The sequence below is a fragment of the Barbatula barbatula genome, assembly GCF_947034865.1.
Source record: "Barbatula barbatula genome assembly, chromosome: 1".
NCBI lineage: Eukaryota > Metazoa > Chordata > Actinopteri > Cypriniformes > Nemacheilidae > Barbatula > Barbatula barbatula.
In genome coordinates this window covers 18,351,331-18,378,334 of record NC_136766.1, presented here as the reverse complement: position 1 = coordinate 18,378,334, position 27,004 = coordinate 18,351,331, and the positions used below count along the sequence as shown (strand labels likewise).

The 27,004-nt window shown below is 40.6% G+C and overlaps 1 protein-coding gene and 1 long non-coding RNA gene across 2 annotated transcripts; one reads left to right on the top strand and one right to left on the bottom strand.

Annotated features, from left to right (window-relative positions):
* Positions 1-321: 321 nt before the first annotated feature.
* LOC306902237 lies at positions 322-5,535 on the top strand. Its single transcript, XR_013787417.1, has 3 exons — positions 322-677; positions 2,753-2,851; positions 4,976-5,535. It is a non-coding gene; the product is annotated as an uncharacterized lncRNA (long non-coding RNA).
* A 298-nt stretch (positions 5,536-5,833) lies between these two features.
* On the bottom strand, positions 5,834-12,509 carry smad6a (SMAD family member 6a). Its single transcript, XM_079459605.1, has 4 exons — positions 11,176-12,509; positions 9,485-9,541; positions 9,237-9,314; positions 5,834-6,708 (listed from the first exon to the last, which is right to left on the bottom strand). The coding sequence occupies exons 1-4, from the start codon at positions 11,870-11,872 to the stop codon at positions 6,167-6,169; spliced, it is 1,374 nt and encodes a 457-aa protein (XP_079315731.1). The 5' UTR covers positions 11,873-12,509; the 3' UTR covers positions 5,834-6,166.
* Positions 12,510-27,004: the final 14,495 nt, after the last annotated feature.

Sequence of the window (27,004 nt, the reverse complement as noted above, 5' to 3'; positions counted from 1 at the left end):
TATCTCCCACATATCTCAGGCCTGCGGGTTAAAAATATTCATCATGGTTAGGCAGCGTTTATAAACCCGTGGAAACATTTCCAGTGTCTGCTAGTATAATTGAGAAGATTAAACAATACAGTACAGATATAAATCACTAATGTATCACACAGCTATTTGGGCTGAACTCCAACTCCTCATGAATGGAAGCAGAAACGGCAAAGGAAAACATCTTAGGGTTGCATGGCTCCAGTGAGCGCTCACATCTAATGTGTCTTCCAGGAAAATATTGACTAGCTGCGTGGCCGGTCGCCAAAACACGATGCCAGTGGATTGTCCTGCTCCTTTCGAGAGGTTCACCGACACGCCGTTTGTACACAGACCTCTAGGTGGCAGCAGGTGAATTGATTACGAACACACATGCAGGCTCATTCACTCACGTTAAAGGGCAACATATACCCATTTTTACGACAACAAGAAAGCAATAATTTGTGTCGGATTTTTTTTTAAAATTATTTTTAATGAATTAGCTTATGATATTATAGTCGTGACGTGAGGCGTTAGGATCTTAATCATATGGAGACACTTATTTCTGTAGTTATGATACTTTATCCTCGAGGGACCCTATGACAGGCCTGACACATCGCTTCAATAACACGACAGGATGAGAAAGAGGAACAGGGAGCCATTTTAAGAAGGTATGCCTCCCACTCTGGTTTCACTGCGCGAGAGACGATGATGATGTAGCAGGTGATGATGAGAGATACATAGATGTGATGGCAGAAGAATGGTGTTTAAAATTAGCCTTCAAAAATAGCATACAACGCAGACTAATGTGGTTCACAGATAATTCATTGTCTTTTGTAGTACAAACCCCACCAATAAGTCATCAAATTGGATTTGGCAGTGATTCACAGGGGAATACACTTAATTACTTTTATACTTGAGCTAGTTTATTGAAGACAGAATGTTATGTGTTTGTTTACGGATTTTCTTATTTCATCTCAAGGGCAACAAAATAACTTAAAAACTAGAAACTAGAAAATGTGAGTGATGATTTTGTGGCAAAACGTGGAACACGGCACTAGGGTTATGACACTACTAAGTACCAAGTACTAATGAATCTAACCTACCCCCATGACTCTAAAATGTTCTGATACAGGGATATAGGTCTTGCTAAACAGTACCTAGGCTAAGTGGTTTGGTTGCTTAACATCTGCGAATTGATGATGCTCTAAGATATGAGTATAACGAACCAGCCCCCGTGTCTCTACGATGTTCCGCAGAGATGCAGAGATATAAGTATTGCTATATGGTTGCTAGGCTGAGATGTTTTGTTGCTATGGGCGTGGCTTCGAAGCTTAATGACGTTCCTGGGATACTGATTGGTTGCCTGACTAAAATGAGCTCAACCACATGTCTCTATGATACTGCTGCAAATATATCCATATGGACCTTTTTAAATGGAAGTCTATGGGATCGGTTAATGTAAATGGTTGCTATGGACGGGGCTTCATGGCTTAATGATGATCCTGTGACACTGATTGGTTGTCTGAGTTAAATGAGCCCACCCCTATGTCTCTACAACACTTTGCTGCAAAGATATATACATTTAGGCATTTGGCAGACGCTTTTATCCAAAGAGACTTACATTATCCTATACATTTATACATAGGTATCTGCAATCCCCTGGGTTCAAACCCACAACCTTGCGTTGTTATCGCAATGCTCTTACCACTGAGCTACAGGAAAATGGTCCAGATACACACCTGGAGTCTATCGGATCGGTTGCTAGGTTGCTGTAAATGGTTTCTATGGGCGTGGCATACTGATCCTGTGACACTGATTGGTTGCCTGAGTAAAATGAGCCCACCCCCTTGTCTCTAAGTGGTTGTACTGCGAAGATATTCAACAAGGGACGTTTAATGCCTTATATGGGCATGTTTCCTGTCAAATGGGGAGTTTTGGGGGGCTCTTACGTCCCAGGGGTAACATTTTTTAATGGCAGTCAATGGGCCCATTATAAGTATAGGAAAATTTTTGGGGGCTCTTACGCCCCAGGGGTACAACTTACACCCCATTGTGATATATGTTCTTACAGAGCCTGCTAGCCTCCTCAAATGTGGTAACCTGCATGTTTCTACGAAATCCTTGCTCGGAGCTACGACCCGTCAAAGTTCGGCGCAATGTTAAGTCAATGCAATTTTCCCCTATCGCACATCCCCCTCCCGATCACTTATTATATCATTTATTTTATATGACATATTTTATATTATTTAGCTCGATATGAGCCCTCATTCATGGGTCTACGACAAAAGCTGCAGGACAAGATATGCGCCAAACTTTTGGCGAAACAAGAATAATAATAATTATTATTATAATAAGTATGAGGAAATAATAATATTGAGCTTTTTTCAAAAGCATCACTAATTATGTCTAAAGTCTACTGCATACCTTTACTCATCTACCCAAAGTATTCTGTCATATCCATCAATATCAGGCTCATATATTTCCTTTAAACCAAAAGTGAATTATTATATGTATTGATCTTTTTAGGCCTGTGGGGAGAACAGTTTAGATTATTTTAATAAAAATCATAGAGTGTGTATGAATTTTAGTTCAGTATTGAAACAAAAAAGTCAATAAAAATCCACACTAAGATAACAAGCGGGTGCGTATGTTTTTTATGTGTGAGAATGTTTGGTAGCAGCAAGCATGTTTAGCTGAGGTTAGTGAAAGTAAAACTGATGAGAAACTGTCTGGCTGTATGTAGATGCACAGTCTAGTGTGGAGCCAGTCCGTCTGCCGGCCGACTGCCCTCCTGGAGGCTTAAGAACATCCGATCCTCATGGAGCGAGAGAGAGCGAGAAAGGTGAGAAAGAGAGAGAGAGCTGGCAGGGGTGGATTGCATCCCAACACTTCATTTGCTAAAGGACTCTCATTTGTCCTGACATTCAAATACAGTTCAAAGTTTAAAATGTTGAATAATGTTTGTGCTGGAAATAGTAAATAAAAAATGCATTAAACAGGATTCAATACGACCTTCACGAGAATATGAATGGCAGTAGAACAGAAATGAATAGAGAGGCTAGAGTCCACAACGTAACTAAGCTATTCAAGGATTTTGACAGTACTGTACATGCTTTTTGAAAAACACACACAGACAAATTACTTTGTTCCCATCAGAATAAATTGAAAAATGGCTTGTGTTGTCTGAGATGATAAAGGCTGGAGCTGAACGGCAGAACTGTGTCTGGCTCAGTGGGGACCATATTGATTTTTCTGCTACAGAGCTATTGACAGGAAATGCTGGAGCGTCTTCGGTGGCTTATTTCTGCACAAAATACATAGCTCATACTTGTAAAAAATGTAAACCCTGCCGGACTTAACTTGTAATTCTTGAAAATGATACGATAAAGGACAAGCAAATATTACAGTAAAAAGTAGAAAGAAACCACCTTGTAGACAGTCACTTATTGGGCTGGGAGTAATTTAAACTGTCTAGAAGGGAGAACAGAATGGAGAATGTAGTTGTAGAGAAAGAGAGCAGATGAGAAGGAAAAGAAAAAGAAGGAGATTATTTTCAAGAAGTGAAGGGGCAGGGAAATGGTTTTGGCTGCGTGTCAGGATTTTGGTTCTAGCAGTGTTGCGTCTGAAGGATGTTTAAGAAGAGGGCTGTCCTGAGCCAGGCTTTCAGTCTCACTATAATTACTACAGGGGCTGAAAGACATAGTGCTTAGAGAAACAAAACAGAGACAGGATTATGAATAAACACCAATATGTCTACACGCCAAGGATACTACACACATAAACTTATACATCACAGACATAGGGGCATTACATTTAGGTACATGAACTTTAAAAATCTAACAGTTATATTGACTGCTGAGAGATTTAAATGGAAGGAAAAAGAGTGAAAGAAAACGAAGCCTAAATATTATATTTAGATAATTACCTGATGACGGAACGATATCTGTTGCTGTCGACTTCTTTTATTTTTCCCAAATATGCTTAATATCTTTTTAGACTGTATGGGAATAAAAAGAAAAACGCAATTTTATAGTTTTATAAACCAAAAATGAAAATTCTGTCATCGTTTACTTACAACCCGAGGGTGAGTAAATAATGAACGATTTTTCTGTGAACTATCCCTTCAAGTGCCCCAAAATGTCCCAGGTTGTCAAAAAGTGTAATCTGATCAAACCATTTTACATTAGTAGGCACATACAATTGTTTAGTTTGCCAGACTGTAGGAAAGACTTATTTCTGTTGAACATATTTAGGTAAGAAATGTACCACCAAGAAGTAAATCAGCTGTTAGTTTATAATTAAACTTATAAGTATATAAGTTTAATTATTCCCTTTTAATAAAATAAAAGTTCAATGTTTATTATGTAAAATATGAATCCTTGGACGTTTAAAATTGTGATCATGGTTTCTGCATTGTGAAACCTGGCAACTGTTTGTCTTTACTTCTACAATTACCTCAGAGCACATAGATATTTTGATTCTCAATTCTGTAACCCATGTCACTGTTAGAATGGGTGATCTGGTGTGGTTGAAAATGAATTAGAGTCGTACTGGCTGAGCCAAAATCACCATTCAGAAATCCAGTTCACTGTGAGGTCAGCCCACCATGGAGTTAAAAACACCACAGCAGAAACACAGCTGAGAAGCATTGTGACAGAAATCCTGCTTGGACAATATGACAAATGAGATCAATTAGAGGCAATAAACAAACATGCATGCATGAGTCATACTGTATATAAGAATAGACCTTAAAAGCATATTATGTGATGTTGTTGGCACTGTTTTGTGCTTAATCTCATTCACAGCCGAACCTAATAAACTTTGTTTTTAAAATGTGAACATTAAGTCTGTTCAAAGCCTGCATGAACAGCAGCACAACTCTTGTGGAGACAAACATTTGCTAAATGCAAATGCTCCCATCCACAGCGGCCTTTTTCAGAATTTCTTTTTCCGTTTCCCTGCACAGATACAAATGTTCAAAGGTTCCAGTTTTTCTCCTCGGTCTCCACAGTCATAATATGGCATTCAGAGGGCTGAAGAATGTGTCTGGAGCGAGGCGGCCGGGGCAGCGTGGCGCAGGATAATGTCTATGTTGCTTTCTGGGAGTCCTGTTTTAAAAGGGATGAGGTGGGGCCAGGCAGACTGCTGAGTAAGCTAGCCACTACGCGGTCGCCCTCTAGAACAAACAACAGGACTAAAAGAAAGCTTCCCCAGACCCCAATGAGCAGTCGTGCATTGCAATATTGAAAAAATTGAGATCTGACATTTACTGTAATGTGTGTTGTTCCAAATAATAAGGATGTTTTACTCTGTCTAGACTATCAGATTTTTGGTATTTTATGGTATTGGGAAGAATTCATGTCTTGTTCCACTGGAAAATAAAACACTTTAGTTAAAAGGAACTTGCGAATTATCTTTATCCAAACAACCTCAAGCTTGACATCTAAAATATTCCACTGTTGCTTTTAACAGTTTGGAACGCAATGATAGACATTGTTGGTAAAATTTAACTTAACTTTTGTCATCAAAGTCAAGAGACACTGATCATTTCATAAATGTAAAGAATATATTTATAATAAGACTGAAATGAAATGAGATGTTACATTAGTGCATCTGCACACAGTTATTCATAATTATGGGATATGGGATTATTAAATGCAAAGCCTTTTTCAATATATCAGATTAAATGATTATAGTTTTATTTTTAATTAGATGACTTTGAATTGTTAATGTGAACTGTTTAGTTATAAGCATCCTTACAAATATCCTTCTCTGTGATTATCAAAACGAAGAAATGTATACAGATTTGAAACAACTTGAGGTTGAGTAAACAGAATTATGTTTTTATAATATTTTTTAATGACCTAACAATTATTAAATTTAAAAAGTGTTAGTAAAAATTTGACATATAACACACAGATATCCAAAGTGCATTTCCATAGTTTTTATTTCCTCTGTTCATCCATAAAGACACTGCATCATACATAAATAATTATGCTGTAAAAATTACTCAGTATTTACAAGTATTCCATATAATACGTTTATATAAAACTTTATATTAAATTTAGATAGATTACATTTGGGATTGTGAGTGCTTGTAGTGAGCATGTGCTGGATGCGGTACGGTTAAAGTATGTATACGTTGGTGAACTGTATGCTATCTATGGTTGTTGAGCAAAATCTCCAGCCAGCAAGGACACGATGTAATAAACTGTCTTGAGTAGCATGGTCCCCAGCCCTTGGCGAAACTGATCCTCACGCTGTTCAGGTCATACGGACCTTCCGGGTGCGCCGGATCGCCGGGGGGTTGAATTTGGCACGACTTCTCGTAGTCAAAAACTTTAATGGAGTAGCCTGGCATGATTCTCCTGACAGTCAAACTCAGATAGGGGTGATGCTCCAGAGTTGGTGAATTCACAAATATGGGGTGCTCGCTGCGGTTGTAGGCCCAAACTCCATCGGGCTCTTTGCTGAGGAGGATGCCGTGTCCGATCTTTCCACGGGTGCGCTGGACGGAGGTGGAACGGGGAGGGAGGGGGAGCAGGCCCAAGCACAGGCCTGTACCCTGAGGTAGGTCATAGAAGATGCTGAGAGAAGGGTCGTGCACTGGGTACAGACGGCCCACGCGTGTGCGGAGCTCCCAGTATGCCACGTTACACCAGTGGTTCTGTGCCAGGGAGGAGGGAGACATGCTGCCATCTGGGGAAAAAGAGAAAAAGATATGTGAATTTTGAAAAGAAACAAAGTTAAGCATACAAAACATTAAATAAACCATAAAACGCATATTTTCTCTGTTTTTTCAATAACAACAAAAAAGATAATAACATATAACATGCAAAATAACACTTTTTTTTTCCTACAGTTACATCAAACCTTGTATAATCACATTTATTCTCCTTTCATAAAAATAAATTTTTAATTCCGCTTCAAATAAAAGCTTGGTTATTACTTTTTTATGTTAAACGGAGCACCCTCCAAATCTCACATTCTATCAGATGAGGATTTGAAACTGAAGAAGCAACAACCCCCACTAACAGGCCCAAATCTGTCATCTCTGACTCTAACACCCCCCGCTCCTGCCCCGGCATTCCTCTCTCCCCGCGCGGGGCCAACTGGGGCCCCCTTCTCCCCCTCCGAGGGCCAGCATTCAGCTCTCTGACCACTCAGTGGAGGCTTGCGACCCCCTGACCCCCCAGCCGCCAGCCTATCCAGTCTGATTAACTCAAACACAGACTGATGGCATTATTTTGCTTCACAGGCTCTATTGAGAGAGAAGATCTAAAGCCCTGGGCCTGTGCCCCAATTCTGCTCAGTCTCAACCCTCTATGGCCTAAACAGACAGCAGAGGACCTACTGTTAATAAAGCACGTCTTGCTTAAGGAGGGCAGCAGAAATATATGATCATTATCTAAGACTCTTAATAAGTAAAAGCCATGAACAAACAGAGAGTTCCATATATTTTACTCACTCTCATGATTTAAAATAGCAAAAGATGTGCCCAAATAATATAAAATGTAGTTCAGTACATATTTAACTGCCTTCTCTATTTTAAACTATTTATACTCAAATACAGAATCTGGTGTAAGTTTAATTCTAGTTCTTTGCAATATAATTTTTTAACTCACATTAACCAAGTAACCCATGTGCATGCATGCAGTTGTTAGTGTCTGCAAAAGCATTCTTGGTACTTGTGTGCCTAACCTAAACCAACACCACAAAATGAAAGGGGGGAGGAAAGGATGGAGTCTTGTCTGTCCCGCTGTGCCAAATATTAGATCTCCCTCCACGTATTAGACCCTTCCACTGAGCCAGTGAGTGCTGAAGGAGCTTAAAGGGCTGATAATAGAAATGCCACAATGAGAACTGCCAGAGAACACCTCCAGTACTTTCCCAGTTCTAGAAAAACACTGGTGGTCTAGATTCTTAGGCTTCAAAACTAAACCTAAAATATTTTAATCTGAAAAACTTTTTTCAGTTTTAATCTAAATCTTTAGCAAAATAATACAGGGCAGTAATTCATACATGCATACATTCTTATGTATGGTTAATTTAGTTACTCTTTCCTCTGGATGATGAATTTGAGAACTGACTCTATATTGATCTCTATCTAAGATGAAGCTAACAGCCTGTGTCGGAATGAGAAAGCACAATGATTTCTCCCTGTCACAACACTGAGTTAAATATTAGTACGTACGATTTTCTGCACAGGCAGATGGAAAATGCACACAATCGCAGATAAACTACATTAGAATCTACCCCAAAAGCCTAAATATATGTCCCTCAAAAACAGAGGCAAACGTTTTTTCCAACAATCGATAGAGTCGTTCTTTGTCAACATCTGTTAAGAATCTCTGCAGAGACAGGCAGGATTTCATTAGTTAAATTGCGTGTTGGCCTGTGCTCTGTCAGGAAGAGGGGAAGCCACAGCGAGGCCTGTAATTTAAACCTTATTTTAAAATGCGACTGGCTGGCTGTGCCAGGGCCTGCATTGCAAAACCCTGCAGGAAGCAACAACATGAAAATAATGGAGGAAAGAACCTATGTGACACACCAGAAGAGGATCTTGTTCCCTGTCTGCAGACCTCTAAATGGCGGGTAATAACCACAGCGTTGCCAGACATGGCGCGGTAGAGCGCGGGAGGCCCCGAGCAACCAGTCAGCATTCTGACAAAACTGCCCATTGTTGCTCATAATCTAATTTACAGAGTTTTGCCCCAGCGCTGAAAGCTTGGTGAAGGACGTCTTAGAGTCTATATGCATATAGTATTTTGAGATATTTAGTCCCCAACATTAGAAAGACTCAACATAATTGTTAATGAAGGTTTATAGGAAAGTGTATCTACATCACAGCATGGAGTCGATCTACTATTTGTCGGTTTAATAACGCCCTACAAAACATGGCTTTATAATGAAATAGCATGAAAAGTTGAGATAATAAATTGTATGACCAAATAAACGTCCGCTATGTTTACAGAGGAAAGTTAGCTAGCCAATACAAACCTAAAGGTACACAAACACATGGATAAGCGTTTGATGACCCAGTTGCCAAAGACATCCTTATTAACACCATTAGGAACAGCCAGCAAACTTAAGCATCACATTTAAAGGCCAATTATTACTGTAAGATATTTGTTATACATCAATTCTACCAACAACCCTGTCTCAGCAGTTATTAACTGCAAATTATCAATTTATTCCTCCAATTAACTGAAGACTTGTACACCAACCTGAATAATCCGGTAACATGGCACTGGGCGAATTTGTGGCCTCCGTTTCTGTGTATGGCAGCACTGGTAGGGAAGAATCTGCAAGAAAAAGACAACATCTTTACTTTCTCAATCGAAAACATGATTACAAAAATGATTCTGATCAAAAGGGTCTGTATCTACTAAATGAAGGCTTTGAACATAAATAATAATCTAATTTTCCTAATAAGATGATGTTTTGGTCAATTGTACAATAGGGCATTACTTACTCAGTGGCTTGTGTTCTGGTAAGTTAGAGAGGTGGGAGTAGGGTGGAGGCGGCGTGTCTGAAAACAGAGTGACTTGTTTAGAGTGATATACAAACTAAACACATTTCTGACTCTTAATGTCTCTATGCCCATTTAAACAGACTGGAGATGTATTAGTGAGAATTTGTAACAGTTTCATTGGTATGTTTCACAGCAAATGAGAATGTTTCCAATGTGGTATGAAAATTACAGGTGAAGAACAACATCCATCAAAAAGACAATGGATATCTTGTCATTTCCCAAGCATGCATGGAATTCAAATAAAAATTGGCCTGTTCTGAATAACATGACTACAGTTTTGCTAAAACTGTGAACGACAACTTAATGAAAAACACGGACTTTGTTTTAAATGGAGCAGCTTAAAAACTCACAAAAGAACACTAGTGTTGGAGGTAACAGTCTGTGGGGAACTTAAGTCTCTTGTAGAACTGCTACAGTCCAATTCATAACTCCAACATATCTATAAGCTTAGCGGTTGTGCATTCACTAGGTGTGTCCATTTAACTTTTGCAGCAGGGATCTTCATTTTTTCATTTTTATTTGGGCATTATTAACAGTTCAAATTTAGGGATGCATGATAAATTATCGGTTTCAGCCTATACGATAACATTAAAATTAACATTTATTGGCCGATACTGATAATAAAATTTAGCCCGATATATTATTACCGATAAATTATGAATAATTTCCTCTGTTAAAACCACTTCAGCTGCATGCTGCTCACAGTTCAAATCGAGTACAGTACTGTTTTTCTGTCACGATCTTTCACTTACTGCTATTGGCAAAACACTGTTTATGTAGTATGTAGATACATATTTCTTAGGAACAAAAGCATAATGTTTGAAGCCAACTGCTGTCTGAATGCTTTGTGTCGTGAGACCTGTTAGACTTGTGGCTATTAAGAACAACTTATTGGGTTGCTCTGGAAGTACATCTATAATTTAAAAGGAATAATTTGTTTAAAATAATTTAAATAGACGTTAATGAATCTTGAATTCGTGTAAAGTAGCCTTGGTACATCATTTTCAGGGGGGGAAACCATTTTCAGTCTCAGAAAATGTAATATTAATATTTAGGTACTGTATATCAGCCAATACTGTATATCAGCTTCCAAGGTTCAAGAATAACCAGTTATCGGCCAAAATGTACATGTCGGTGCGTCCCTATTTCAATCAATTCTGTTCCTGAGCTCAACCCCTTCATGTGAACACAATGTAAGAGTAGTGTTTTTGTGAAACGGGAGGGAGCAAAGAAATTGAGAATCCCAGTGGGATACTCATTGGGAATTCCACTTCCTGAACAGGAGTATCACTGTCCAGCTCCCCTCCCTATCATTAAGTGAATTCACCCACGTTTCAAGTAATTCATTTGTATAGCTGTAATAAGGATTTCATTTTGTTTTTCGGTTTATTTAATGCACAACAGACTGATCAAAATATTTGTGCGCATTTATGGCCAGGAAGAAAAATACATTTTATATACATAACTGTAATCCTTCATACATGTCATGTTTACAGAAAATGCATGATGTGAATCTCCTATCATTATAGAAATCTGACATTATTATATCCATCTCTCGTATTGTGATGGATCAGCAGTGCCATTTAAAATCATTATGGCCTCTACTGAAAACATGCCCTGATTTTTCTTACCATCTCGAAGTGGTCCACAGAGGAGACTGTAGTGATAGGGGTTGCAGCAGGAGACAGTCTGCCAGTCCTCTGCTCTAAAGCTCTGGCAGTAACACAGGGGTTTGAGGACAGAAGAGAGCCGCAGGTCGGCCCAGCGAAACAGCCTACATAGCAGGTACTTAGGAGACACCAGCTGACCACCAATCCGCACCTCAGTTTGTGATACCAGAACACATCCACTCGGCATTCCGCCGTGAGACTCCAATGCCTCCAATAAAACATCCAGAGACCTTTCCTTAAACTTTTTCAGAAAGGCATACGTGCACTTCTTGAGTTCTTGTTCCGTCACGACGCCGTTTTCCCGTCCCCGGGCACTCGAAGCGCAAGTGTTCTGGTTTCTATGTTCCACATGACAAGTCAATCTGTTTTTGCCCTGGCTGCCTCTAGGAAGGTCTTTAAACAAACAACATGTCACCGTTCTGCCCTCGCTCGGGGGGCTTTCGTGCCGTCTGTGCGCACACAAGCCGTGTTCAGTGAAGACCCCCGGTTCCCCGCTTTCCCCTACGCGTGCGCCACACGAGGCCCCGGTGTATTCCGTTCTGGGGATTTTCTCCGGGTTGCTGTCACTCCAGTCATCCACACCTCCATCTTTACCCGCGGTGATCACACGGCTTCTCCAGAGTCGCCGAACCAGACCCGTGCGTCTCGTCCTGAACATACGACAGTCTAGGCAGTTTACATCCGTTTTTCCTATGTTTGGTCGGAACCGCGGAGACTCCAGACACTCCTGCGCTCGCCGTCCGACATCAATGATCTGTGCTTACATGCACACCCGAGCAGAGCCTGAGCAAAGCCCAACATTAGACTCCGATGCTACAAAATATCAACACCGTAGCAAAGGCATAGCTGTAGTAATAACGCACAACGCAATAAGCAGCGCATCAAGTCTGCGAACATTCTTCTCCATCAACAGTGAACTTCGTTATTAAAGCACAAAATGAAAACACACGTCTGCTTCTTGCACGTAGTTTCCCAAAACGGACCTTCGTTCGGACCAGCTCGTCAATTTCTGCAGCGGTTTACTGACGCCGAGCACATGAATGGACCTCAATATAATCCTCAATCACATTCCACGCGCTTCTCGCGAAAGAAAACGATTTGGTCGCGACGGAAAAGTGATCGCATAGACGGACATGAGATGGCTTGAGGTTTCCGCTCGTTTCGTTCCGTGTTTCGGTGGAGATTAATGGGATTCTTCGAGGGTTTCTTTTGCCGTTTCACTCTTTCTTCTTCAGATACACACACACGGGGCCCCCGAGGAGTGCAGTGGAGCCATTGGTTGATTCCCATCATGTGTTCGTCTAGACACTTTGGCGGCTGCGAGCCGCGCTGATTGTTGCGCAAACACGGTATCAAATTTCTCTTAAAGGAGCAACATGTACCTCTGTGAGTGTTGTGCCAGCCGCAGGACACCCAAATGTTACTGTTGCCACAAAAAATATATTGCCTTAATACTTCTAAAGTGTCACAAGATGTTGTGGTTTTCTTGTAGGTCTTATAGTCTATATAGTAGTCGTGTTCATAAATAGCAAGATAAATATTATGCATTACATACGAATTAATGCATGATTAAAATAATATTGCCATTACTCTACCTTCATCATCTTCCGTTATTATGATTATATGCAATGACAAAGATACAATTTACAAGGTGTCACAGCATGTCATTTTTGGTTAGTTTTTTAGAAGTAATGAGAAAATATTATTGATATTGGTACAAAAATGTGTTGTTAAAAAAATCATTGGAGTTCAATTTTCTTTTATTTAGGTTTATTTGTGTACCTAAATTTAAAGATCTAAATTATGGACTGTTCAGTTTTTTAGTGGCGTTGGCACCCTTATTTCTCTATAATTAACCGGTATAACATTTCTTAATAGTTTCGATATACTTACATGACTTTCATAAACTTAGGGGTTAAAAAGTCATGGCAGCTTTTATATTGCGCATTACTTTAACTAAGTTACTTTAACTTTAATTAAGTTTTAACATTTACAATTTTTAACAGTTAACATTTTAACTTATTTTGTAAGTTGCGGCATCTTAAAACTGCTAAACATTTTAAATAAAGCTTTATATAAGTTTAAATAAAAAAGTTTAAATTACTTATAGGCAATATAACTAAAATGCACATAGAAATATATAGAGCAAACAAGAATTTATGTAATGTTAACGTTATGGGGATATTGGTGGTCTAATCCAATTTGTCATACATAACAGACTTTTAGCATTCTAAAGATTTTCCCCAGAGCTAATTACATTGTGGTCATCCACTCTGTGTTGAGTGGAAGAATTCTTCAGCTTTCTCCCTTCACTTATCACACGGGTTGATAACTGTGGTAGGCTGGCGTCAGGCTAATAGTTGCAGCTACTCCCATGAAGTCTCCTAGATAATCTATCAGTAGATGTTTGGAGCAGAGATGGAGACACCAGCACCAAACCAACTCCCAAAATAAATCCAGTCTATCCAATCTGGACAACCATGGTACTGCTGATAGTGTCTAACAAGACCCAACAGGAATAGCATGTCATCAAGCTCCTTATTCCTAATGGATATTGGGGAGTAAGAGGGGGCTGTGCTGGGAAAGGGCAGCGCTAAGGTCTTTCTTTGGTTTCATACTTTACAGAATAGTGATTATTTTAGAATGACAATAATCGTGATATCAATGACCGTAATGGTTGATATTGTGTTAAAACAAGACATATGATAGGATTGTAATTAATTTAATGCCAGTATTGTACTAACATTAAGCTTTAAGACCCATAATGAATTCAAACTCTTTCATCACACTATGTAAGGGATCATGTACAGGCAGCCGGTTGTTATCGCAGAAATAAACCCGACAATGTGATCAGGACACGACGCGAAGTGGAGGGTCTCGTATCACATTGAAGGGGCTTATTTCGCGATAACAGCCAGCTACTTGTTATCCTGCTTATTATACGGCTACTTGCCACATAAGAAAATAATTGACATAAAATGTAAATTTGAAATATTGTATTAACAAATTTTTCAGAATGCAGACCTTCCATGAGGAAAAGCCATTTACTTTTGGTTTTAAGGTAAAAAAAAGATGTTCAAATGTCACAAACAGGCAATTTGTTTTAAATATCTGTAAATATAATGTAATTTATGTTATTAAATGACTTTGCCTCATCCGGGTTACCATGTGTTATTAGTTTTGAGTGGTTATCTGGGAATAACCAACCTGCAAATGTGCGACTGGCCAATCAGAATCAAGCATTCCAACAAGCTGTGTAATAAGTTGAGTATAATTCATTGAGCAAAAAAGAGAAAATGCAAAAGAAAAAAGTTTCAGAAATTCATCACTATTGCAATATGCAGTGGCGGTTCTACATTGAATTGCACCCCGGGCGAGAACATCTTTGAGCGCCCCCCCCCCCCTCGAAAAAACTAAATTATGTCATATTTTTCTTGACCTGAAATACAGTGGTACAAATTGAATTTGTCATTAAAATGTAATTGTACCACTGTAGTTGAGGTCAAGAAAAGTATACATGACATTGTTATAAAACAATTTGACAGAGTATTAACACTTAATGATATTTTACTGACATTCAATTTGTACCACTGGAAAAAAAGTGGTCAGAAAAAGATTCATGACAGTTATAATGGCCTCATGACAGCCAATGTCAAAACCAATATGATGGTTAACCCAGCTGTAGTGGCCTTAATTCATTTATCTTCTTATTGGTTATTTGTAATCACGTGTTTTGTTGTGTTCACTTCCGTTTCCTTTATATCCGGTGTGTTATATTGTTTGTCGTGGTTGGTAGGGGGTGAGCGATGGGATGGCCAACTTTCTGTTGACCGTACAAGTAAAATGTTTGCTGTGACGCGTACAGAAGTGTCTCTAAGGCAATATGGTTAGATGCCGAAACACCAGCTAAGTAGTGTCTTACATTCAATTATTAATCTGCTATGTCATGTTTTTATGACAATTATGACAGGTTAAGATGCATTGGTTAATGTAAAGTTGTCAACAAAGACCTCAAACAAACAATATTTGCATTAAAAATGTCATAATTGAGCGAATGACACTTAATGACAGTTGTCATAAACATGCATAAAACCTTCATAATCATGACATGTGTGATGTAGCAAATAAATAGCAAAGGTTATGTTCGTCTTAGAAACTAGCTACAGATTGGAAAATTCTGTTTGCTCATTACGGGACCTTACGTTAACCCAACTGATGGAAATAAATAATAATAACTGAACTTGTAACAGTTTTGTTGCAAAGCACAATATTATGGTGAAATTAGATCTCGTGTTTGTTGACTTAAAACCAAATTTGTGTTGTCGGTTACCTGCCCTGAGCGGGCCTCGAACCGGCGTCCGTCCGAATGAAAGTCGGGCGCTCTAACGACTAGGCTAAACAGATGACAACATGGATACAGTTATCATAACACTGAGAGAACATTATAGTTGCATACCTTTATCTTTTCAGCATGCAGGGGCGCCAATTTGCCAATTCCCCACACAATGAATGAATGATAGATAATAGATAACCGATTTGCGGCGGCCCAGAGTTTTTTTTACTGCTCGTGCCGGTGCCGCCCCCCACGTGACATGAAAAAATGCCGCCCCGGGCGACTGCCCAGTTCGCCCGCGCCTAAAACCGCCACTGGCAATATGGCATTAAAGTTCCCTTTCTTGGGGCTTGACTTGAGAACCTATCATCTCCGATTATACTTTTGAAAAGGCCAATAAACTTGGCGAATGGGATGGCATTCATTCCCCTTTTTGTTCTTCGGAACCTGCAAGGCTTATGCTGAGCGATCTTCGATTTCTCCTACTAGATTCACGACGCAGAGCAGCGGAACTCCGTCTGGCGTTTAGGACTTCCCCTGGGTGTTTCAGGAGCTGTCAGAGGTATCTTCAAAGAACATATTTCTAAAAGAGGAAATTATCCTACAGCGTGCACATGTCGCCATGCATGTCTTGCCGTCGAAGTCTTGGGTACCACCGGTCGTCCTCGAGCTAGACAGGCACGATACCTGCGTCACATATCTGGATCACCAGCATGCTGAAGTAGCGTTCGTGGATACGACATCCAGCACTGCGGAACATGTCGATCATGGTATTGAGGTCACAGCTGGTTGTGTTCGCATGAAAATGACGACGACACCGTTCGCTGCCTATCTGCGGCAGCAACGGCGGTGGTGACCCCGTCGCGCTCGATAAACCTGTCTCCTATGGGCATCGCCAGACTGTCCCGTAGTGAAACCACACCACAGCATACAGAGGACAAGAATTCGGTTGCAACATCTGATCGCGACTTTCTGACATCAAGTGCTGAGGACTCCCTGCAGTGGGCTGTTGGTGACGCCCGTTGAAGACAACAGTTTTTGATGGTCGGTAGCAGATGGAGGCACGTCCTCATCCGCCGTGTCCCGGCCCCCGCCAGGGCATCAGGGTCCCGGACGGCGTCTGCATCCCAGCGGGGAGGCCCAGGACATCGGGCACCGCTCCAGCCATATCATTGTTGTTGAGCCGCACTGGGGCGGTCCTGGCCACGTCCCAATTCAAGCCGGACCCTTCTGGGTCCTGGTGCCTGTTCTTGTCTCAAGGAGAATTCCTTTCTCCCTGGGTGCAGCAGCCTCAATTCCACGTTGCGCATCCTATTTCTGCAGCTCTCCGCACTCTCTATTCGGCGGCTAGGACTTAAGGCAGGTAAGTTAGCAGACCTGCTCGCCTCCTCAGGGCCCTGACGAGACAGCTGTGCTGCCCTCCACAGAACCTCCCCTCACAGGGGAGATGATGTAGATCCCTTGCTAGTCCCCCTCGTTACGCTGTCCGGGGGCCTGGTCACAGTAGTGAGGATGATCCGTCTCGGCTATGCGATCCGGTTCGCCAGACACCACAGCCAAGTTTCGTGACATTCTCTTACCTCAGTCAGATGCGAGAACGTTCCCGTGCTTCGGGTCGAGGTTACCACCCTACTGGAGAAGATGTCCGAGATGTTCCTAGGGGCAAGGTCCTGCTCGTCGGTCTGGCCCTGTCTCCCTGTGGCTTAATGAAGATCGCAGAGGCTGCTCTGGTTCCCCCTAGGGACGACACGCCTCCCTGCTCGGCTGAGGTGCAGTGTGCAACGGGCAGGCAGTGTCGGGTATCCATTGTAGATACAGCAACTCGCACAATGCCTCCGTCTCCAGAGTCAGCAGGGGATGGTGTCCCAGCGGGCCACTTTCATCCAGACTGACCTTAATCAGACAGCCGATGTGCTCTCTTGACAGGTCACGATCCACAGAGAGTGGTGACTCCATCTCCGCGCCAGCCCAGTTGGGAACAGTTCGGGCGGGCACAGGTGGTCCTGTTGGCCTCCCCAGACCCTTCCCATTGCCCGTGTTGGCACTCCCTGACACTCCCTCATGGATGCCTTCACGCACAACTGTTCACGGGACAAGCGGAAGCGGAATAACTATAGGCATTCCATCCATCATTATGCACTGCGTGGTGGCAGGCTGGGTACTACCTGAGCACTTAGTGTACAGCTTTAACCGGACCTAGTGCTCCACACGTAGTAACCCCCCCACAAGGCGGTTCCGTCTGAGGAATCCTCATGAGCCGGCCCCCGAGTTGGCAGCCCATGACCTCCCCAAGGTGGGCCATGTAGGTGTCTCCACTAAAACTCCTCCTTGCGGAAGTGGTCTCCGTAGAGTGTTTCCTCAGTGAAGGAATAGCGCTACCCAGTGCTCCTTTACGGTGTCAGGCGGCCATGTCGCCTCTAGAGTAACAAGGCCACGCATGTACGGCCGATTGTAAGAGCCTCTTGTCGTGACCACAAGAATTGATGCCTTAGTACAACACTGGATGGTTACGGTTCGCGGAGACGCTAATTTTTTACGCGCCTAGGCTGGTCAGTGTCGTTCCGCTGAAAATCACAGCACAGTGGCGTTTTCAATATTGTGTAACTCTCGACATAACGTAGAGAGACCGACAGAAAGGGAACGTCTTGGTTACGTATGTAACCTCGGCTCCCTGATGGAGGGAACGAGACATTGTGTCCATCATGCCACAGGCACTGCGCCGGCCCACTGCAGCGAACGAGAGTGCCTCTCAGTTTCCTCAGCCCAAAAAGGTGAATGAATGGGCACCATTCGCCAAGTTCATTGGCCTTTTCAAAAGTATAATCGGAGATGATAGGTTCTCAAGTCAAACCACATTCTGTCAGTCTCGACACAACGTCTCGTTCCCTCCATCAGGGAACCGAGGTTACATACATAACCAAGATGTTGATGCTTCCTGGCCACAAAAAAACATGTACTGAAAATCTGAGATTTTGACATCCTAGCTGACAAGAAATAGGTTGTGTTGATATGTTTTATGCAAGATGTTTTAGCTTTACTTTTTTTTCAGGACTTTACTTTATTGACCTGATTAGCGACAGCTGTTGTGGTCTATGGTAGCAGGAAGCCACAGACAGACATTAGGAGTGTAATCTGTCTACTCTGGAAGGTTCTGACTGTTAAAACACAATTTCAGCAAGCAAAACCTAATTTATGGTGAAGACAAGACGACATCCAGAGCCCTAAATGAACGTCTGCTATGTAAATGTGATAGATGTCTACGTGGCAGGGGTGTGTGCATGTGAAAAACGCTTTGTAATAATCTTTACAAAAACCTCTGCTCTGGATATTAAACTGAAAAGTCTTCAGTCTGCTAAAAATACATTGGAGTAGTTAGCATTAACATTTAGCAGACCCTTTAAACCCGATAGTGAACTAATTAAAATCTATATTTATAAACACAATGAATGATTCTTCATTTATGAACCCCACATTCTCTGGATTATTTTATTCTATCCAGCATGAGCTGCAGATTTCGAATGTGGTTTTCATCTATAGCCTATTCACTCATATGTCTGTGACATGAAAAAACATATGATACGTTAAAAAACAACGTCAGATTGGCTGTGTGTGCACGCAAGTTAAACCCGCTTATGGCAGTTTAAACAGTCAGTAATATGTGATTGTACGACTTAAGTGGTCAAGTAAAACAGCTCGTGTGACATGCATTCTATGCTTATATTGTCACGTTGAAGATCATAAATCGTTTTAATAACGCCAGGTTGGTAATCCAAACCATTGCAGTCTGTCTGTCCTTACAATTTCAACATGGCTGCAGCGTGAAAGTAGTCTACATACTGGGCGAAAAAGAGTCATGAATAGTAGGTCTGAAACAAAGTATGCCAAAAACAGTAGGCGAGAAAAAACTGATTTTCATAATCTGAAGATGTTAGTCACCATGAGACAGAAGTTGCGATTGACTGTTCCGTTTTGCGACGTATATCTGAGTGCAACGGCTTCTGAAATTGGAAAACAAATGTAGGGCGGGGCTTTATTTTGCCCTTCCATTTGTGATTGTTTTGTTGTAAATTCCCATTTTCTTTCCTGTAGCTCAGTGGTAAGAGCGTGGCGTTAACAACGCCAAGGTCATAGGTTCGATCCCAGGCGATAGCACACACTTCGAAACAAATGTAAAGGATAATGCAATGTAAGTCACTTTGTATAAAAGCGTCTGCCAAATGCATAAATGTTAATGTAGGTTGTGCCTGGAGGGAAGGGCTAAAATGCCTGGCCATTGCACAGTCAGTATAGTCCTTCCTCTTTGTTGTTGCTTACGTCATGTGGTGAAGAGTTTTTGTTGAGAGGGGGAGAGGAGCTTCATGTTTTTGATTAAAGATTACAAGTGCAAATTAATTTTGAACTTGCAATTTGAGACCCGTTTTCAAAAGTTTGTATTTTCAGTCCCCCAAAACGCTGTTTTTGTTTAAATGAACCGCCAAAACTCCTGACAAGACTTACGTACTTTTGTGTTACATCGTGAAGCATGAGTGCTTCCTTAAGCATGTAATCTCACAAAAACAAGAACCAAAACAGTGAACTACAATGGAACTTGTGATTCTGTATGTTGCAAAAACAAAACATGAGAAGAGTAATTCAAAGATAGACTCCTCTCTTAGCTTTCACTGAAGTTACTCTATACAACAGCGCCTACATGGTTCATTCCTTCCAATCGTTCTGTGTGCTTTTTAAACACGTCTGTTGTCAGCCTATAAGCGTGAAAAGAGAGCATTGGAGAAACTGAGGAAGGAAGTAGGCTGTAACCAGAGGAAACTAAGAGAAACTCTGTGAGATCAGGACACGTTGTTTCTGTTGCTGATCGTAGGAGTCTTGGAGCGCCTGGCGCCGTCATAAACTTCTAGACAGAGAGATAGAGCTCATACTCTCACTTGTTCAAGTAAACAAAGAGTGTACTTCACTTAGCATGCACTTCACTTATGGCCTTGTGTTGCATTTATGTAGCACAGTCGATGCAAATGAGGTTATCTTGTGCGTCGTCATCTCAGCGTTGTGTACGGCCAACAATTATCACAATGGCATGCAAAAATAAATGGCTGTAATAGCGTGTATTCTGCTGTCGACCTCAAGAACCTTTTATTTTTCTTTAAATGAAAGAAAGACAAGCAGAGATGTGCAAACAGAGACAGAGAGATATGAAGATTACAAGTGTTTGCGTTCATCAGTAAACCTGCATAACCAGAGACAGGCGTGTCCTGTCAACAGTAATAGACATTGCGTGCATCTGTGACTCCGGGTGTTTACGTCAGTCGGTACAAAGACTCTATCTAATCTTGAGGAGAGAGACGAGAACAGACAGAGAAAGAGAGAGAGAGAGCGGAAGAAGGACGAGACTGGTGCCAGGGGCCCCGGGCTCCTCTCAGCTGAACTTAAGGAGAGAGGAAGCCAGAGAGATAGAGAAAGAGAAATAGAAAGGACGAGCAAGGGGGAAAGGAGACTTAAGAGAGGTGGAGAGACAGAGAAGAGAGAGTAAATCAATGGAGGAGATTTGAGACAGGAAGACTATGGCGTCAGTACAGGCTGGAGATAAGGGCTTCAGTTCCATACACAAACACACTTGTTCTCCCGGGCCGAGCAGCTACACATACTTTGTCAACTGACCAGACACCCGTAGGGCCTCTTTTCTGGTGTGTTTCAACAGCACTTATACACTGCTATACTGATTTTATGCTACTTTACTTCTCATGGTAAATTGTAATGTTTTTTGTTTGTTTGTTTGAAGTGAAGTTATCATCAGGTGCTTTCTGTTTCGAAAAATTCTCTACATTCCTGTTAGCTTGTGATCTATAAAAGTGCGATTTTTCATTTTTAGTGAACTATCCCTTTAAACAAATGTCACACTGTGGTCAAAGTAGCAACAAAAGATTGGCTGAACTCACTTGTATTTCTTCCTCGAATCTGCGATGTGCACAAAGCTACAAGGTAAGGAAACACAGTCCCTGACTGAGAAACGTCTGAGTCTGGCCAGGGGTCAGAGGGACTTTTCCTCAGAGATAAAGTTTTAAAAGGAGATTTAAGACAAAAGTCACTTTCAGGAAAAGGCCCCTGCTTTGAAAGTAATGTTTTTGTGACATGTATAGTTTTTGCAGTAACAACAAAAACAAAGTCATGTGGCACAAACTTATCTTCCGGTAGACCTTTGCAAAGAATCAATAACTGTTGAATAGTTTTAATTGAATACAATATATATATATATATATATATATATATATATATATATATATATATATATATATATTCTATAATATCGAATCCTCAGTGGTAATATATGATTACCTAATAAATTCTGTTTAATAAAAAAAAAACACTAGCTGTATTTTGATACATTGAGGTACAAACTATTTCAGTATGACTCAAACCGCTGAAATGTCTTTGGACTGCTAATGAACATTGATCTGTGAGTAAACGGATCCTTTGGGGGTGTGGATGTCTTTTTGTGTACTGTATCATAACACAGAACATCCTGAATACAAAAGTGATTCAGAACAAAAATATCTCTTTTAATTCATAGTTATACTGACTTTTGCTGCAATGAATCATATTTGTAGTGACTAAAACAAGGCACAGAAAACTGGATGAAAATAGAACAGATTTACAATTCATAGAAAGATATACGACACAAAATATCTTATATTACACTGACAGTTGTGTCATTGAACTCATCTATTCTCTAGATCCACTACTTTTGGCCGGACTAATTCTCCTCTTTGGACTTCGATTTTTTACTTCTCTGATTGTTGTGCTATGGTGGTCGGGTGAATACCTGAGGAAGCTCTTCACTCCTTTTACTTACCGGCATCACGAGACCTTCCACACACACCCTGGTCATCAAAGTGATAAGACACACAGAGGTGTACATAGTAATTCTCTTTTACATGAACTTTCCTGCTGGTGGTTGGACATTTCGTATTTCTCCATTTTAGGAAGAACTTACAATGAATGTGGGAATCGGTGTGTTTGCTTGTGATTGTTAAAGGGAATGGGTGGGATGTGTTTACACTGGTTACTATACCATATATTGAATATCCAACGTTTGGCCAACCCTCCAACCAGCACATAATCATTTTTGAGAAAAATGTAAGCTCTCAGAGAGAAAAGAAGAAAGAGAGAGAGAGAGAGAGAGAGAGAGAGGGAGGGGGTGTGCTCATAGTGTGCTGAGTGCTTTTGAAAAAACGTGGTTTATATCTCAAGTAATTGCATGTGATTCTTCTTCTAACTTCAAAGCAAAGCAGCTCTGCAGCTCAGAGTTTGGAGACCAGACCACTACCAGATCATCTCCCGAATTCCTGTACCTGCCTGGTCTGGGTGAAGAAAACTGAATTTTAGCCTAAAAAGTGGGAAATACAGGAGAAAGGATTTTATTTCTAATGTAAATGAATGTAAATGTATCTTTAAATTTTTTGTTTTCTCTCATACCAAACTCTACCAAGACAACGTTCAATAATAAAAAATGTTTAGTTAACCTAAATATAAACGGATAGAAACTAAAATTACAACAGCAGTCGTACTGTGCTTGCAAGAAGAACATGCACAATCCAATTGTTTTTCAAAAAATCACTGGGTGGAGAACCTCACAAATCAGCCAATGACAACAGAAAATAAATGGTCTAGCATAACGTCTTTATTTAGACAAGCCACAGAAGCACTTAGCATTTAGAATTAGCTAAGCTGGCTGCATACACACACACACACACCACAGGTCGAGACATATCAATGACTCAATGACTCTGAATAAATACATTAATAAATGAGTTTGGTACTATTGGTTTGGCGTCTGTTCTCTGCTACTTCTTCATAGACCATCGCTATAAATAAAGCTCACAAAATGATTTATTTAGTATCTGAGGGTTTTCACCCTGCTTAACATCACACAACGAATGAAACCACTTTCTTTGTTCTCAGTTCTTTTTTATAGGTTAACCTTTATTTTTGCTGGCATCCATGAGCGGGCGCGCGCGTGCGCGAGAGAGAGAGAGCAGTATGTTCATCTCTGTAAGAGGTGTACATTGGGCAGCCTAAGGCATATGACAACATTTATCAATAGGTTTAAGACCAGTTGTACACAGAAATCCAAATAAGCTTAAAAAAACAGGGCTGACCCTTTCATTCTAACAATGTTGAACAAATTGTTGTAAAGATTACATCTATGAGATATACAGTAGGCTACCTAAACTCTTTGTCACATACAGTAAATATACGTGTTGGTAAAATATTCTCCATCGCTTCATTATGTTTTCATATTATGAAACTAAGATAATTTTTGTTTCCAAAAAATGGTGGCACTGGTAAGTCTCATGTGCCCGAGGTGGACTGTGCTCAGTTTTATTTACTGGACCCGTGTCTGACACACCACACACGCACACATGTACACACACATGAGCTCTAGATTACAGCTTCATGGTCCCTCTCACAGTCCATAGCAGGGATTGGCAATGACATGTGAATGCAGACCAGCTCTAATTTAAGCGTCCACATCCATACGCCCATAATGGGGTCAGTATAAGCGTATTTGGAGCAGGCAAGAGACTGCCCAGAGCTCTGTTTTTCATTGCGTTTATACAGCGGAATGATGTGTTAAAGAACTGTTAATTTTTAAGTTGTATTGAATTCCAATGACATGAAAGCATAACTCATAATTCATCACCAAATTCTGATAGGGATGTTCTTGTTGATGTTCCATTGGAAATATAGAGTCATTGAAAATCTTAACAGCATTAGATCAGGAATTTCATTCTAAGTTCAAGTGAGCAGATAAAACTAGGGGGTTTTGAGATGACCTGGTGCGGATCTGTGCAGCCTGGCAGAAGGGTAAGGCATGCCTGTTTTATTGAGCAAACCACTTTGGACTGTGTTTGATAGGATCAGGGGCTCAGTGGGTGGCGTGGGGCTGAGAACCGAGCCTTTTTAAAAGTCCTCGTGTTTTTTGGCCTTTTCTTTAGCCGGGCCTCAAAGCGGCCTGCACGCTGAAGAGAGAGGCTGAAATGTAAACATCCAAACATTCTCAAACCCTTTTGAAAGGCTGTTTTCCAGCCTCCACTCTTAATTGGAAACAGACATTGGCCTTCGATGCAGAGATGGAATTAAAGCTCAGACTATATAGGCCGTCTTAAAATGGGGACGCAAACCCACACAGAATCTTTGATGTGACGTCTCGCTAAGATTCATTTGGAAAGATCTTATCTGTGTGTCATCTGGGTTTCTGAATGTAACCATACAGTAAAGAATACTACAATTCAAGCAAATAAGAGGTTAGACAGTTACTGTATCTTTTTGTAGAATAGTATTATTCTCAACACTGTGTTTATCTTAATAAGCACCTCTCCACAGTTTACTTACAGTACAGTAGATCCCTTTGGAAGTTCTTTCAAGGTGTTTCAAGTAGTGTGGGGAATGATATTTAGCCTAAAGGTAATTACTTTTTTTCTAAACCTTTTAATGTCAGCTCAGACACACTTTGCATAGATGTAATTATTTTAATACTGTACAAATTGTATATTCTGCCCCCTAACTCTAAACCTAACCATCACACAATATTTTTTGCATTTTCACATTTCCGAATTAGCATAATATTGTTTGGTAAATAAGCCTTGGACCAGAAAAACATCTACAAGGGAAAAGACTGATATAACTATCTTTGTGGAGACATTTGGTCCCCCATACTCTAGGGGTTTACCAGTACACCACATACACATTTACTTATCTTTCTAAATAAGGACATTCTATAGACTATTAAAGTTGTTCACAGCTAACCTCTTAAAAATGAAGGTGCTTCACAATGCCATAGAGGAACCTTTTTTGTCTAAACGGTCCCATAAAGAACCTTTAACAACTGAAGAACCTTTCTGTTTCACAAAAGGTTCTTTATGGCGAAAAAAGATTTTCAGATTATAAAAAGGTAAGAAAGAGGTGGTTCTTCAAAGAGCCTTTTACTGGATGGTTCTTTGTGGAACCAAAAATGGTTCTTCTATGGCATCGCTGTGAAGAACCTTTTAAGCACCTTTATTTTTAAGAGTGAAGTTATAAATGCTAAAACCTTACACTGCAAAAATGTGTCTGTGTCGAAGTAGATTTCATGAAAATGTACCCTTACTACCCTTTTTGTGGTCCAGGGTCCCATATACGGTACACTACACCAAATTGGTACTACTGCCATAACTATTTTTTATACTGAGGTATTTTATTTATTTAGTTATATTCTATCACTCAGTCCTACTCTCATCCCTGAACCTCACCCTCACTCAAAATTCTTTGCAGATTTACATTTTTATTTATATGTAATTTGTTATGTTTATTAAGGTGATTGAATTCTATAAGCAGTTAGCATGTTCTCACAATGGTGTCATGTTTTCTTAAATTGCGAGTTAAGTTTCTTCCCCATAACATAGCTTAAAACGAAACACACACACACAACGCTTACAGAGTCATTACTGAGTGAGATGGTAGTGAGGCAGTCAGTCCTGGCACTACTGTAAAGCTGTTAGTGCTGGCTGAATGGAGGTGAGTGCACGGGAGGCCTAATTGGTCCAGTGTGTATTTGTTCGTATTTGTGAGCATTGGTGATAATTGTGGTTCACAGGTGGCCTCGCACAAGCCTGTCCAAGCTTTGAGTTCATATCAGGGCCTGGGACAAAAGATACAGATTCCAGAACTCTTTGTTATTTGGTGTAGACAATCCGTTGGCCTTTTTCTTCAGTTCCAAGGCCCAACTAGTCCCGAAAGTTAAATACTGCTCTCAATCTCACAATTAAGTAGATCACAAGTGCATGAAAAAATATATAAAACTATATTACCAGTAAAAGTAAAACTACAATGTTAAAATGTCTACTTATCGAGTGGAACATTACAGCAATCTCATAACAGCGGAAATATCCCAGAAAAAAGTCTTCTGATTCTTCCAATCAGATATTCTTTCATCTGATAATGGAGGAATTCCTTCAAACACAGATATGCCCTTAACATTGAGCATGCAGTCTCCCTAGGCATTTCCCTTCTTTGTTGACTAAAGAACCAAAAACATGTCGTAACAAGACGCCACACAGCAAAGCAGCATGTAGCGTCAAGATTTCCCTGATAATCATACTGAAATAGCTGGTCAGACATGAAGGCGTTCTCATTTAAGCCTTGCAGGCTATTTTCTGGTGAGATGATATGAATCGGCGTGCAACATAAACCAAGACCAATGAGTGAGAGTGCAAGAGAGAACATTGTGCATTGACAGAGTGATGTTGTGTTGCAAATCATTTCAAATGTGTTTAGCTAGCCCAAAATAATGCTTAGCAGCGAACATTCAAAAAGCGTCCATTTTACCACATTTTGCAATCTTTGAATGCATTCTTATTCTGCATGGTATTTCCACATTCTGTTATAGAATAGAATAACATGATGATTAAAAAAATTTTTTTT